The sequence below is a fragment of the Symphodus melops genome (genome assembly GCF_947650265.1).
Source record: "Symphodus melops genome assembly, chromosome: 1".
In the NCBI taxonomy this organism is placed as follows: Eukaryota; Metazoa; Chordata; class Actinopteri; order Labriformes; family Labridae; genus Symphodus; species Symphodus melops.
Window position 1 is genome coordinate 15,401,760 of NC_136691.1, and position 13,946 is coordinate 15,415,705.

The 13,946-nt window shown below is 42.2% G+C and overlaps 1 protein-coding gene across 1 annotated transcript; it reads left to right on the forward strand.

Annotated features, from left to right (window-relative positions):
- The first annotated feature begins 1,380 nt into the window (after positions 1-1,380).
- On the forward strand, positions 1,381-9,310 carry trib2 (tribbles pseudokinase 2). The gene is made up of 3 exons (XM_079370720.1): positions 1,381-2,838; positions 4,414-4,706; positions 7,038-9,310. The coding sequence occupies exons 1-3, from the start codon at positions 2,569-2,571 to the stop codon at positions 7,510-7,512; spliced, it is 1,038 nt and encodes a 345-aa protein (XP_079226846.1). The 5' UTR covers positions 1,381-2,568; the 3' UTR covers positions 7,513-9,310.
- Positions 9,311-13,946: the final 4,636 nt, after the last annotated feature.

A 13,946-nucleotide genomic window follows, 5' to 3' on the forward strand; every position in this document is an offset into this window, starting at 1 on the left:
AATGGGGGCAAAAAGGAATCTTTGGGGATTATTATTCTGATTCATGCACAGCTGTGGTTTAGGCTTAACAGAATCCCTATCTGGGGTTAGTGATGGTTGGATGCAGAGATGTAGGGACATTAAACTGAAATGTACGATGCAAATATTAATTGATCCTTTCTACATGCAACATCTTCTACAGCAATTGTAAAGTGAAAGATTCCTGCATTGTAGAAAAGAATAAAGTGGGTGGTGCATATAGAGATTATATCACAGAAACATACATACACATTGGCTGGAGAATGCGATGTAAAAGCTTGTGGGTGCAGCCACATTCTGCATCTGCAAACCACCATCTCTGAGATGAGAGGCCTCTGTGTGAAAAATGTATTTCCATGTTGCGGGGGTTTATTCAGGCAGGCAGTGCATGTTTGTGTATGCTTGTGTGCGCTGCTGCTGCTGCCCGCAAGTATGGAGAAATGGAGAAAGGAGAAAGGTTAAATCATACACTTCTGTCAGTGTCTTGAGTCCAGCTGCAAGCATTCTTCTCACCGCCCCGCCATTCCTATGTGGAATTGCACAATCCTGCTGTCACACCCCCTGGTAATCTAGGAAGAACAATAAATAATGAACCTCTTCCATCCTCTGCTTCGTAATGCATTACAGGAGCACAACTCGAAAATACAATAATTTGTTATGAGAAGAGCACTCAGTGCTGTGCCAGCTTTTAATCAAGTCTGCACTTGGCACATAAATTTGGAATAAGATCCCATATCAAAGCAAAGCTAAAACCTTCCACATTTCAAACAAGCAATAGGCATTTTTTTTCTCAAGGGCAAGGCTTAACACAGATCAATGTCAATGCACTCTTTAACAGGCTAAATCCTATAAATCTATTTTTTTTTTTCTCTTATTCTCACCTGCCGTTTTTGTATCCATTTCATTCAATCACAATTCACGTTTCTGGTGTTTTCCGTGTCATTTACTACATGCAGTCGTGGAAACGACACGTTATCATTTACATGTTCATGTTAAAAAAAATCATTGTCTATAATCTAGCATGATAGCTTTAATACAAAGATTCTATTAATAAATATCACCACGGTATAACTGTGCTGGATGATGAACGTCCCGGTGCTATTGTGAGAAAGGGATCCCCCTCACTTTCCCTTGAATGACATTTCAGGAGGAAACACATTTGTAACACAGCACGTACAGTAGCTATACTCTCTCCCATCACACCCCCCCCCCCCCTTCCATCCAATTTACCAGCGTGCGATGCATTTAGATTCATGGGGGTGTAGCTGCAAAACATGCTTCTCACATGACTGTGCTGCATATTATAACTTCTTTCGAAAGCCAATGGGGTTTCGAGTTGGGAATGACGTAGGGGGGAGGGGAAGAGAAGGGGGGGGATGTTTCCTGTGTGTGTGAGTATGCGTGCGCGTTACGTGAGCTCGTGCGCAAACAGAAGCTCCCTCCTCTCAGCGACTCAGCTCCTCTCTCGGTACAGGCGCAGTGTGTATGTGCAGTGTGTGCAGCCCGGCTGGCCTCCCCTCCGCACTGAATGGACTAGATTCCCCGGCCACGTAAGAAGCACAGCGGTAGCACGGGAGAGAGGATGTCCTGCTGAATCAAGGGATAGGCCTGGGAAAGACGGCCGGCCATCCCTTCCTTCCTTAAAAGAGGCTTGCAGCAAGAGACATTACGACATTGACGACATTTTTCTGTCTTTGGACTAGACCGAGAGTAAGAGAGAAGACGTCGACTCCCGCATACAAAGAGCCACTGCATTTTTTCCGGATGGGGTTTTTCTGTTCCTGTCGTAAATGACAATCTTGGTGCATGGATATTATCCTATAGGGAACAAGGCCGGGTACTAGTTAGCCAAGGAAGCTAACTTGTTAGCTCTGCACCTGCTAGCAATCATTGGTTTATGACATTTTTGCGTAAATACAGTTGTTAGAATAAGCTTGCAGACTCGCTTTATATATTCCGTGAGCTTTTATTTCTGTGCCTGCAAGCTGCAACCAACAAATTGTTTCCGTTTTATGAAACGTGCCATACTATTAACCGGCGAGATAAGCTAGGAGACCAGCTGGGGTTAACTTAGCTCTCTCTCCATTCATTGTGAAAGCTGACTTTTTGTGTAGCCTTTGTCTCCGTTTTTTTTTCTTCGTGCTTGAACGCATCAGTAACGTTAATGAAATTGCAGCAGGTCTGTGCAAAAAAAAAAAAAGGTTTTCGGTCGACGCAGGGAGGTGACTCTATCATTTAAACCTGGCTGTATCTTTTGAATGGAAAACAAAGGGGGTCAAATGTACTCTGCAAAGAAAATTACAGACCTATTTTTGTTGTAGGAAAACCAACGAGGTAGCCTTGCTTGCCTTATAGCATCTCTCTTTTTTCCAAGCGGCAGAAAAGTCGGTGTTTAATATTTTTTTTTTCTTCACTCAAGATTTTAATAAAAGTATCGCTTCGGTTTGCAAAATTGCAGAGAGTTTGCAACAAAGTGGTGCCCTTTCCGAGGACGAGCAGAACAAGGAGGAGGAAGCGCCCTTCTCTGAGGAGTTAACTCACTTATTCCTCATGAACATACAGAGGTCAAATCCTATTAACATTTCACGTTATGGGAGATCACGTCACAAATCGCATGATTTTGAAGAATTATCTTGCCTAAGGACTACAGAGTCACACCAGAGTTTCAGTCCCAACCTCGGGTCGCCCAGCCCGCCGGAGACCCCGGACTCCTCTCACTGTATCTCCCGCATTGGGGACTACCTTTTGTTGGAACCACTGGAGGGAGACCACGTTTTCAGGGCCGCCCACCTGCACAGTGGGGAAGAGCTCGTATGTAAGGTAAGTAGGCAGCTCAAACCTACGTATGTGCTCCCACAACATCCTCTCTCCACCTTCCTCTCATGCTCCAGTGCACTGTTAAAAGACCAAGTACGATACAACAGCACACTGTTCCTACAGGTCCCTCGGCTTTGCATTCATGGTGGCATACATATTTAATGTTTTATTTCAGCGCACATCACTTTTAATATATGCACATACTGCACACATTTAAAATAGGTATTCCGAATTGCTTGGTTTATAAAGGGGGTTAGGCTTTTGCAGAAAGTCCTCAGCAACCGACCTTTTAATAATTGCTTGAATGGTAAACAGAGAGCTGGCAGAGCTGCCTAATGGAAAAAGTGAATGGGGTGAGCTGCGTGGTTTGGATTGCATGATGTAACGTTGACAAAGGAGTGAGTAACCACGCACACACACACACACACACTCCTCTGTGCTATTCTCGCTTTCCCTTTGGCTTCCCTCTTTCAGGGCTCGGCTATGACAGTATTATTATTTCACTCATGGTTTTGACGTGGTGCACAGCCACAGTACCTTTTCACCAGTTAATTTTTATAATATCAGCAGACTAGTTTGACATCAGCTGTGTGTTGGGAAAAGCACAGGGGGTCCAGGAACTGCACAAGTTCATGCAGCTGCCCTCACATTGGCACCTACATTGACCCCACTGATTGCAAGAATGAAACCCCTTTTGACTATGCATGAGGACAGCCTTCCTCATGGCCTTCATTGCTCACATTAATAGCCCATTTTGACTTTCTATATCACTGATTATAAGGGCAGTGGGGTTTGCCCCAGAGGAAGATTCCTGTTTTATGCAGGATTAAGTTGCGGGATAAATTGAGACAATGACTACATGCACATTGGACTCATTAGACATGTATATCCAATAACCCGTGCTTTTTGACTCCAGATATGGTTTTGTCACAGCTATAACACATGAATGGCCTTTGGCACAGCTTGTGAGATGACTGCCTTTTGACCTCATCAGCTTTGTGCTGCTTTCAATACAGAGGCGATCAATCAACACGTTCGTATGACTGATCAGTGCTGCCAAGCTGGAAGCCTCGGCCACAGTTTAAGATCTCAAGGGCCATGGGATATATTTGTATTGAGTGAGAGCAGAGAAGCCCTCTTCCCTGAACTGGTGGTAGGAAAAGTCAATTGGGGGGTTACTATGGAAACGATAACACTGCAACTTGGAACTGCAGTACAATTGTGTTTATTAACTGCTTTCATTTTGCCCCTGTACAACCTTTCACCGTCTCCGAATGAGTGAACACAAGCTCTGTGTCACAGCAACACTTTTTTTTTTTTTTTGGTGCTTTTTTGGACAATTTGAAGCTTTCAGTTTTATTTAGCTGTCCATAGAGATACAAATGGAAAATGCACAATTATTGGCAGGTGTTTTCCTCCAAATCCTGCCAAAAACAGTCACCATATAGGATGGTTGCACTACCAACGCACCTAGATTAAACCCCCCCCCCCCCCCCCCCCCCCCCCCAAAAAAAAAAAACCTGCTTGTCTTGAGGACAGACTTAAAATCTAAATCTTTTCTTTCCCCTGTCATTGCAGGTGTTTGACATCGGACGATACCAGGAGTCACTGGCGGCCTACTTTGCCCTCGGCCAGCACCAACATATAAACCAAATCCTTGAGATCTTGCTCGGGGAGACCCGAGCCTACGTGTTCTTTGAGCGAAGCTATGGGGACATGCACTCTTTTGTCCGCACCTGCAAGAAGTTGCGGGAGGACGAAGCTGCCAGACTCTTCTATCAGATAGCCTCGGCTGTGGCACATTGCCACGACAACGGACTGGTTCTACGTGACCTGAAACTGAGGAAGTTTGTCTTCAAAAACGAGGACAGGTCAGTGCTTGGTAAACTAAAGACTCAGTGTGCATGCTGTTTTGTGTGTAACGCAACAGGCCTGTTAGCATTATCTCTGCTGTATGTGAGCTTACAGTGGTGTTGGTATACTGAGACCATGCGAAAATGACATGCCTCTCTAGGCCAGATGTTATGCAGAGTGCAGGAAACTTAAGCCCTTTACAGCTCGCTGGGCTATTTTTGTGCACATGGTTTAATAGTGGACGTGACGCGTGCTCATAGGCACAAAGTATGTGCAATCGCATTTTAGGAAGAACTGCTGCCATGGAGTTATTCCAAAGCTATTGAAATGAAAAGCTAGGGCCCGGGAGTAACCAGGACAAGTGTTTGCATCATTAAGAGGAGCTTTTACCACTGCTGCACTTCTGTAGTGATCAGCATAAGAAATCAGTAGGTTCACATTTATACAACACTGCTTTACTGACCCCTGGTGGAAAGCGTTCACACCTACATGAAGCAAAATACAGGGATCTGTTGGCACAGTAACACTAGAGCCTTTTTTTATTAATACTGTAAAATATGTTCTTTGAACTTATTTGAACTCCAAAAGTTTTTCTTAAATGTTGCCTTTTAGCAAATGCAAACTTTCTGAGGAGAAACTTCTTCACAGCCCTGACGCAGACTTGACTCGACAGCCGTCTATCTTTGAGCGTGACATCACTCTTTGGCGTGTATGTCGGAAAAGGAAAGTTGAGCTGCCTATTCAGTACCGGTTCAGTGACCTTGAATATTACACCAGGCTGATGCGAGGATGCCCAGTGCCCCCCCCCCCCACTCCACTCCACTCCAATCTTAAATGATTAATGCTGCGTGAATTTTAAGAGCAACAGGCAGGACAGTGATGGGTCACATTTACCAGATTACCCGTCAGGAATCCTTTACTTGTCAGTCCTCCTGGCTCCAGAGTTTCTATAGAATAGTTAGTATATACTTTTAATAGAAACTAAAACAAGGCTCTCATTTGGCTTGTCTGCATAGAGAGGCAAAAGGAACCAAAGCAGACATTAAATTATATCTGAGCAGGCGTCTTCGGGCTTTCCTGACAAAGGTTAGCCTCAAATCCAACCCGACACAGCTGCTTTAACAGGCCCTTTAGTTTCTATACCCCAGCCCCAGAAGACATTTTAGAATGTGCTACTAATGACAGTGGGGTTAGGTCTTTTTGGAGGAACTTAAATATCTCTTTAAGTGTAATTTTTACTTCTGCACAAAAGTCCAAAAATGGTTATTCAGACAGCAGCATGCATTATTTGAATAAACACATGACCCTTAATCTCACTGAAGATTAATGGGCATTTGGCTCAAATGAAAAACAATACAATTCTCCTGATTTTCAAATGTGAGAAGGCTTTATTGCATGTTCATGAAAGTCCATTCCCTGTGAAAACAATGAACTAGTGAGTTGGTTAATATAAAAAGCATCTGCATGTGCCACAATTGGCAAAGAACACATTCTTGAATTTGTCCAAGCACGTACTGTTGGGTTTCCTCTTTCCTATCAGTTGTCAGTACGAAGATACAATCACACAACTCTGGCTCTGTGTTTGCTGCATCAAGTCTCATGGACCTCACACGCAGACGGCAGCTTTTAAAAAAGACAGACTCTCTCTCACACACACACACACACACACACACACACACACACACACACACACACACACACACACACACACACACACACACACACACACACACACACACACACACGTGTCTCTTAAGATGCATATGGAAAATGCCCTTACACTAGCCTCTCAAGATTCTTAGTTGTCAGTGTGTCTCAACAAAGATCCCATTTTTTTTATTAGCACTCAAGGGTATCATGGCTGCTATGCTGAGTCCAAATAGATGTTTCTTTGACTGGAAAGACTAGGAGAACCAAATCCACATTGGCAGGTCCATATTACTCTGCAAGAAACAGTTCATGAAAGCTAAGACAGTCAGTCATCCTCAAGTGTGTTTCTTTTGAATGGTAGAAGTTTTTCCTTTGTTGTTGTTGTAGTTTTTTTTTTGTAAACTCCTGATGACGATGATCCTTCGCTTTTATCTAAGTGGAAGAGCATTACGTGCTCTACTTCCTTTGATATCCCAAATCGATTGATCGGTGACACTTGCAATGTCCCAAGACATAAGAGCAAGTTACCCCAGTAAAGTGTCACTTTGTTTCACATTTGTTTATGTTGGCATCCAAAGATCAGAAACAATCTTTTCAAATCTCAACAACACAATCAGACGATGTTGTTTGGTCTTCTTTTTTAAAAAAATGCTGTCATCATATTAAATGAGTTTTTCTTTCTCTCTTGGTTCCTGCAGAAGCCTTGTAAAGCTGGAGAGCCTCGAGGACACTTATATCCTGGACGGTCATGATGACTCCCTGTCAGACAAACATGGCTGCCCTGCTTATGTCAGTCCTGAGATCCTCAATGCCAACGGCAGCTATTCGGGGAAGGCAGCTGATGTCTGGAGCTTGGGTGTCATGCTTTATACAATCCTCGTGGGGCGCTACCCTTTCCATGACGTTGAGCCCGGCTCTCTGTTCAGCAAAATCCGCAGGGGCCACTTCAACATCCCTGAGACACTCACACCCAAGGCCAAGTGCCTGATCCGCTCCATCCTCCGCCGGGAACCCGCAGAGCGCCTCACCTCTCGGGAGATTCTGGAGCACCCCTGGTTCGCCTCCTCTGGGGCACTAGGGGGAGCTGCAGTGCACGGCAGAGGAGAAAGGGAGCAGGAGCAGACGGTGCCTGAGGTGAACATGGAGGAAGAGCTGGAGCAATTCTTCAGCTGAGCAAACAGCAAGCACAAAGGAAAGACTCCGCCACGGTCGGCTCACCTCGCTCACAGCAGAGCCAAAAACAGTAGTTTAGAGATTAATAGGTGAACATTTGTCACTCATAATAAAGACGTTTCCATCCTGTTTCCTTTTCCACCATTACATGGGAAACCTTGAGTCTGGCATGACAAATGGCACCTCTACTTCACCTGGTGAGGCAGCTCCAGTTCGGGGAAGTGCCGCCAGACATGCAAGTTGCAAACAATGTAGCAATGTTTTTTTTTTTTTTTTTTTTCCCCACAATCTGTTTTGGTTAATTGTGGTGCTCATAAAAGTAGACGCGTTCACAATTTTTGACACTATGGAAAGCATGAAGGGACATAAACAAGCAGGAAACCAAGGAGAATTCAAAATAAACTGACAAGTTGCAAAACCACACCTTTTCTTTTCATTTTATTTGTCCTAGCTTTACATGCTTACAATTAAAACCACAGAGCCAGTGTCAGTAATAACAAAGCCCAGTTTTAATGTTAAACACACAAAAGGGGGATTCTATCTGACCCGGGATCTGTGGTGAATAAATGGAGCAGCTTCTTCTCATGATCATCAACATGGTTGACCTCGTCATTGTCTCCTGTTTTCCCTCATTAATCCATATTTTTTTTTAGAGTTTATTAATAATCTGACCGTGTCACTTGACTCCTTGTTAGCCTTGTTTTCAGTAGTTTGTATGTTTCTGCTTCCGTTGTCTGACATTTTTCACTTTTATTCCCCTTCCACACTTTTGTTTCTGTGACTTTTATAAACAAGTCAATACTTCCTTTTCGTTAAAAAGCTATTCCACTCTGTTATTACTGCTGCTTTGAAATCACTCCCTTAACCTCAATCTTAAACTGTTTTTCTTGGTAAACTCCAAACATGGCATCATGCACTTGATGTGTTAGGTGAACGGACAATTCCACCTTAAAATTAGCTGCCTCTTATTTAAATTCATTCTTCAATTGTAGGAAGAACAACGTAACATTTATTTAAACTGTAACAGCTATATATATATATGAATCTAAAAATATATATAAATAAATATATATTTAAAACTACATTGCAGGGTTTTCTTTATTCAGAGATTCCTTTTCGTGTATGATGTAGGCAATATCTTGACACAGGACAGGCACAAGAGGAACACGTCTGTCTGAAGTTTTAGTATACACAATATCTTCTGTGCCAGTATTCTGGTGCCCTGACAAGCCCCATGTCACCCTGCCCCCCCTTATTTCCCCTTTTACAAAACTTGATGCGAGATATTCAGTGATAGTACTGCTTTGACATGCTCACTCCAGGACCTCATGTTAGTTTTCTACTGCCTGCGTAGGTTCTGTGATACAATCACGCTCGGAATGGGTACCAGTGGACATATTATGTCGTATCTCAATGTTACTTGAATTTGTGTTTTTAAGTCTAGTCATTGGCATGTGCCCCATGAATGCTATAGCCTGCCTAGCAGGGGGGGAGGGAGGGAGGGAGGAGGGGTGGGGGGGAGAGGAGGGTGCTTGTTTTTTAAGAAAAGTTAAAAACATGAAAATTCTCAATTTGCTACTTTTCTGATTGCTTTTCATTAAAAGAACTATTACTTTTTATTGTTTTCGTAGACTGAGCTACCTTTTATTTAAGTTGGTGCTAATGTTTAGTCCTTTTTTTTTGTTTCATGGAGGGGGGTGGTGCATGGTGGGATATCTGCCTCAGATGTTCTGATTGTATTGTAACAGATTCTGGTGTTTTGTCCAAATTTATTCAGTAAATAAATTGTGAACTCCTATTTGACTTTGTTGTTGTTGTCCATTTTAGTGACCACTGCTGGACGATGCATGCAAATATAGCCAGTAAATTTTCTTCCTCCCTACCTTACTATGCTGTTGACAATTTCACTCACACACACACACACACACACATTATTTTCCACTCCTGCTACCCTCTCAGCTGATTTGCCTTTACGACAGCACTTCCCAGTCCATTATGAGATTGCAATCACCAACAAAATCCGTCTTGAATGGATTCCAAATTAATGAGAGGAAAAAAAAAAGGCTTCGCTCTCTCTCGGTCCCACTTCATCGAAAAATGATTGCACACAGGAGGCACCAGGACACAGTAATTTAGTCCAGTCATTTTCCTGGTGACATCCCTGTGAGAGACCCTTGGGGCTTTTCTTTCCCTAAATTAACGTGGTTACAGTACATGGTGTTTATAAACCAGTGTTTCTTAACTGGTCTAGCCTCAGGACCAACCCTCAACTCAATGAAAAATTGTGACCAATATTTCAAATACTTTCCAAGCAATCAGATGTATTTACTTTGTGAAAAACGGTTCAGTTTGAAAATTAGAAGAAGAGAATTAAAAACATCCAAATAGAAATAACATTTTCATTTCAAGACACACATTTATGACCCAATGGAAATGGCTCTGTGACCCAACTTTGGGACTCGACCCACCAGTTGAGAACCAATGTTCAAGAGGTCTGTTGGACCCTCTGATCTGATAAACGTGTTATATCTGAGGAAGAAAATCACAAACAGTGCGTGTCTGTGCTATGGACAAACAACTGGATGTTTGTTTGTGTACTGGGAGCTCTTCCACCTATCACTTTCAAACAGAGTAACCCTGGTTATCTCTATAACACAACACAGACAGCAATCTTCCTGTTTTTAAGTAAGGATGAATCAGTAGTTTATTTAAAGGGATGTCATGCCAAACAACTCCTGCAATTTCACGGTTTCCAGAATCCCTTTTAAAGCCCTTCTGCAGAGATTTCACTGAGCTCACAAAAGATGAACTGTAACTGTAGGCTGAAACATTTTGAGACACTTAAGTCACTGGAAGCTTTCAGCTTGCCATATTCTAGGAAAGGGATCCTACTTTCTTGTTTTCATAACTTACTGACTGTGTCTTTAAAAAAAAAAAAAAACAAGTAACAAGCAGAGCAGGCAAATAAAGGATGCAAGAAATACAGCCCTGGACTCCTGTGTCAGTGAACGCTATAGCCTGACCTCTAGTGGCAGTAATGGAGAAGTACCAGAGTAGTTCTGTTATCAAAATGTATTTTTCAATAAAAAAACAAAAAAAACAACAACAATTAGCTGGACAAAAAATAGTTTTATTTTGTTTTTTTTTAGATCAAAACTAAAATGATGAATAGTTCTACATGAAAATCAAACCAAGATGGTGCCAAACTGCACTACTATTTCTGACAGAAGCTGATCAGTTATGTAAATTTAGAAAATTTGAGTAAGCAGAGTCATTACTGGTCGCAAAGACAGAGATTTGAAAGCTATTTAACCCTCACCCTGGAACCTGAAAGAGCCATCTAATCAGGACCAGAAGATATCAAATGCTAAAAAAACCCGTTTTGACAGGATGCAGACCTGACAGGAAGAGGGAGGCAGTTCCACAGTTTAAGGTTTTAACTAGAAAAACCTAATCTCCTTTTAGCTTGAGTCGTGAGTGGGAGACAGCCAGCAGGCCTATATCTGATGATCTCAGGGACCTCGATAAGGTGTATGGCCTAAAGAGGTAACGTATGGGGGGCAAGGCAAATCAGGGCTTTAAAACAAACAAAGCAATCTTTAAATTGATTCTGAATCTTATTGGGAGCCAGTGAAGGGACGATAAGACAGGCGCCCACCTCTTGGATCCAGTCAGCAACCTTGCTGCAGCATTTTGGACCAGCTGCAGACAGGACAGGGACGACTGGCTTATTCCAGTATATTCAAAATTGAAGTAGTCATGTCGAGAGGAAATGAACATGTTTCATGTGTTGATATAATGTCTGTAGCTTTTTGTTGAAAAGTAATAAAAACAGGCAGAAAATCTCCCTTTAAGTAACAAGATCAATATCAACTTCACGGACATTTTGAGAATCTTATTTTTCTTGTCATGTAAAATCCAAGAAAAATGATGTGCTGCTGGATGCAAAATATACACAGTGAGCTGCTGCCCTGGGAAATCCTGTTGACATGCTAATCTTCTTTTGCATTCCCATCTCTACATAGATTGAAGTTATAATATATTAAGTTAGTTTGTGTCAGAGAATGGACTACGTTCTCCGACAAATGACATCAAAGGCAGCTAAAAGCAAATTCATATAGGGTTAAAATGCTGTTATACATTTTTCTGTCTTTGAGGTCAAAAGTCTGAAAAAGAAAGAGAATTTAAATCAAATGTGCTACTCTATGTTCCATTTAAAATGATCTGTTTTTACATTTTGCTTGTGAGAGTGTTCAAATGTAGAGTTCTTTGCCTGAGGTTCTTAACATTATTGCACATTTTACATGTCACTTTCTGCACAACAAATCTTAATTTAATTTGTATTCATATATATTTCGATATTATTGTCACCCATATGCATGCTCTGCTCCTTGTCTTTTTTTTTTTTTTTTTTTTACTGTGAAACACTTTTTTGAAGTCAGGGAGGTGGCTGCCTTGTGTAGAAGTGAGGATTAATTGTTGAAGATTGTTGAAGGGCTTGAGCACAGGGGTAAAAAAAACCTCAGGAACTGAAGACATCAAGAGAGGCAGAGCAGTGAGGAACACAGATAATTTAAACCCCGGGAGAAACACAGGTAAGAAGAAAAGTTTCAAGCTGCAAACACTGTAAAATAGGCAGCCTAACAACACGAGGTCAACACACTTCAACAACACTGAAGGGAAGTATTCAGACCAGTACCAAACAAGATACAATTATCTGGCATGTAGTGGAGTGAAGACTAGGCTTGTATAACTGTCAGGTATGTGAGGTTTCAGTTCTGTTTTGTTTTTCTGGTGTAGTTTGTGTTGTCTTTTCTCCCCCTCCCTCTTCTAGTTTTCTTCCTTCTGCAGGTAGGTGAGTGGCAGGGGGTGTGGCTGGCTCCTCCATGCAGCAGACGAGGCACACCTGACTTCTATCTCATCAACTCCTCCATAAAAGCCTGGCTTGCACTCCACTACTCTGCCAGATAATTCCGTCTTGTTCGGTAGTGTCACGTTTGCGCTCAGCAAATTGTTTTGTAGCCTCCTGTGGATTTTGTGCTTTTGTTGTTTTTTGTGTGACTTTGTGGACTGATCTTGTTTTTTCTTATCTCTAGTTTTCGCTGTGTGCCTCCTGCTTGAGTTCAACTCGTCTGTGTTCCCTGTCTTCCTGATCAGCCAGCCAGCCAGCTCCCTGCCCTCACTGCCTGCTCTCTTTTGTTTTTCCCCGTTGGAACGTTAAATATCTTTTTGTTAAAACTATTTTGGTTTTTGTCTGTCTCTGCATTTTGGGGTCTGCCAAACGAAAACGTAACAAGGTAAAGTCTGGGAACAGGTTAGCCTTATCTTCTGCAGTGGAAGAAGTCGCCCATATCCTGCCACAGACAAAGCTGCAGGAAAAGAAAGTAAAGAGGGGAGCGGGAGGAGGCAAGAGCAGAAACACAAAAAATATACAACAAAAACTAAACGGAGTCATCACAAGTTAGTTCTCTCTCAGTCCTGAGTAACTTCGCAAATGTTTTGTACCATCTATCAACTAATGGCTGAGTATTTAATTCCTCAACAGTGTGCCTACCTTTTTGTCAAGTGTTACCCTATTGACTAATATTAGACCGCAGTTCATTTTACCGTTCAACTACTTCCAAGCTAATAATGCATGAAATATTGATTGTTTTTTTGGTGTCACAGGATAAAAGATTGGAAATAAATTATAAGATGTACTTTTTTCTGTTTTCTTTCGCCGTTGTTTTTTTAAGGTACTTCCTTAATCACTCCACTGCGATTATGTAAAGTGCTGTATATTAAATGTGCAATATAAATAAAGCTTGCGAGATGATAAAGGATTATCTTATCTTATAAATAAATAAACCTGACAAGCCTGTGGCTCAGTGGGTAGAGTCATCGTCTCTCAACCGAAAGATCGAGGGTTTGATCCCCAGCTCCTGTGAGCAACATGTCAGATGTGTCCTTGGGCAAGACACTTAACTCTGAATTGCTCCCCCTGCTCTGTCAGGGTGTATGCAGTTCGCTACTCCTGTGGTCGAACGCTTGGTGCGCTAATTGCCCCACGGGGACAAATAAAGTTTCGAAAAAAAACAAAAAAACTTGTCTCATGGCACTGAAGGTTTTTTTTTTGTCTTTCACCCATCTGCTCCAACTATTGTTACTATTAACATTAAATTGAGCAGTATAACTATTGTGTTACAAAGCCCCTTCAAACAATGGCTTTTAAGTCAGAGTCGTCAGAGTAGCTTTCCCCCATGGAGCCAGTGGAAAATAGAGGAGCCGGTCCCAAGGTGCAGAGCCATGCACCTGTGTACCCTTCGGTGTTCAGGCAGCAGAGTTTTATGGCAAAGCACCAACCAGAGAAACGCACACACACACACACACACCAGATGGCCTCAGTTTTCTTCCACACAGACATGAGACCTCGGCTGACTCTTGCTTATAAAACA

Excerpts from the sequence above, each read along its gene's own strand:
- trib2 (XM_079370720.1), top strand. The coding sequence starts at position 2,569 with ATGAACATACAGAGGTCAAATCCTATTAACATTTCACGTTATGGGAGA. Across the intron at positions 2,839-4,413 it reads GGGAAGAGCTCGTATGTAAG|GTGTTTGACATCGGACGATA; the intron begins GTAAGTAGGCAG and ends CTGTCATTGCAG. Across the intron at positions 4,707-7,037 it reads GTCTTCAAAAACGAGGACAG|AAGCCTTGTAAAGCTGGAGA; the intron begins GTCAGTGCTTGG and ends TGGTTCCTGCAG.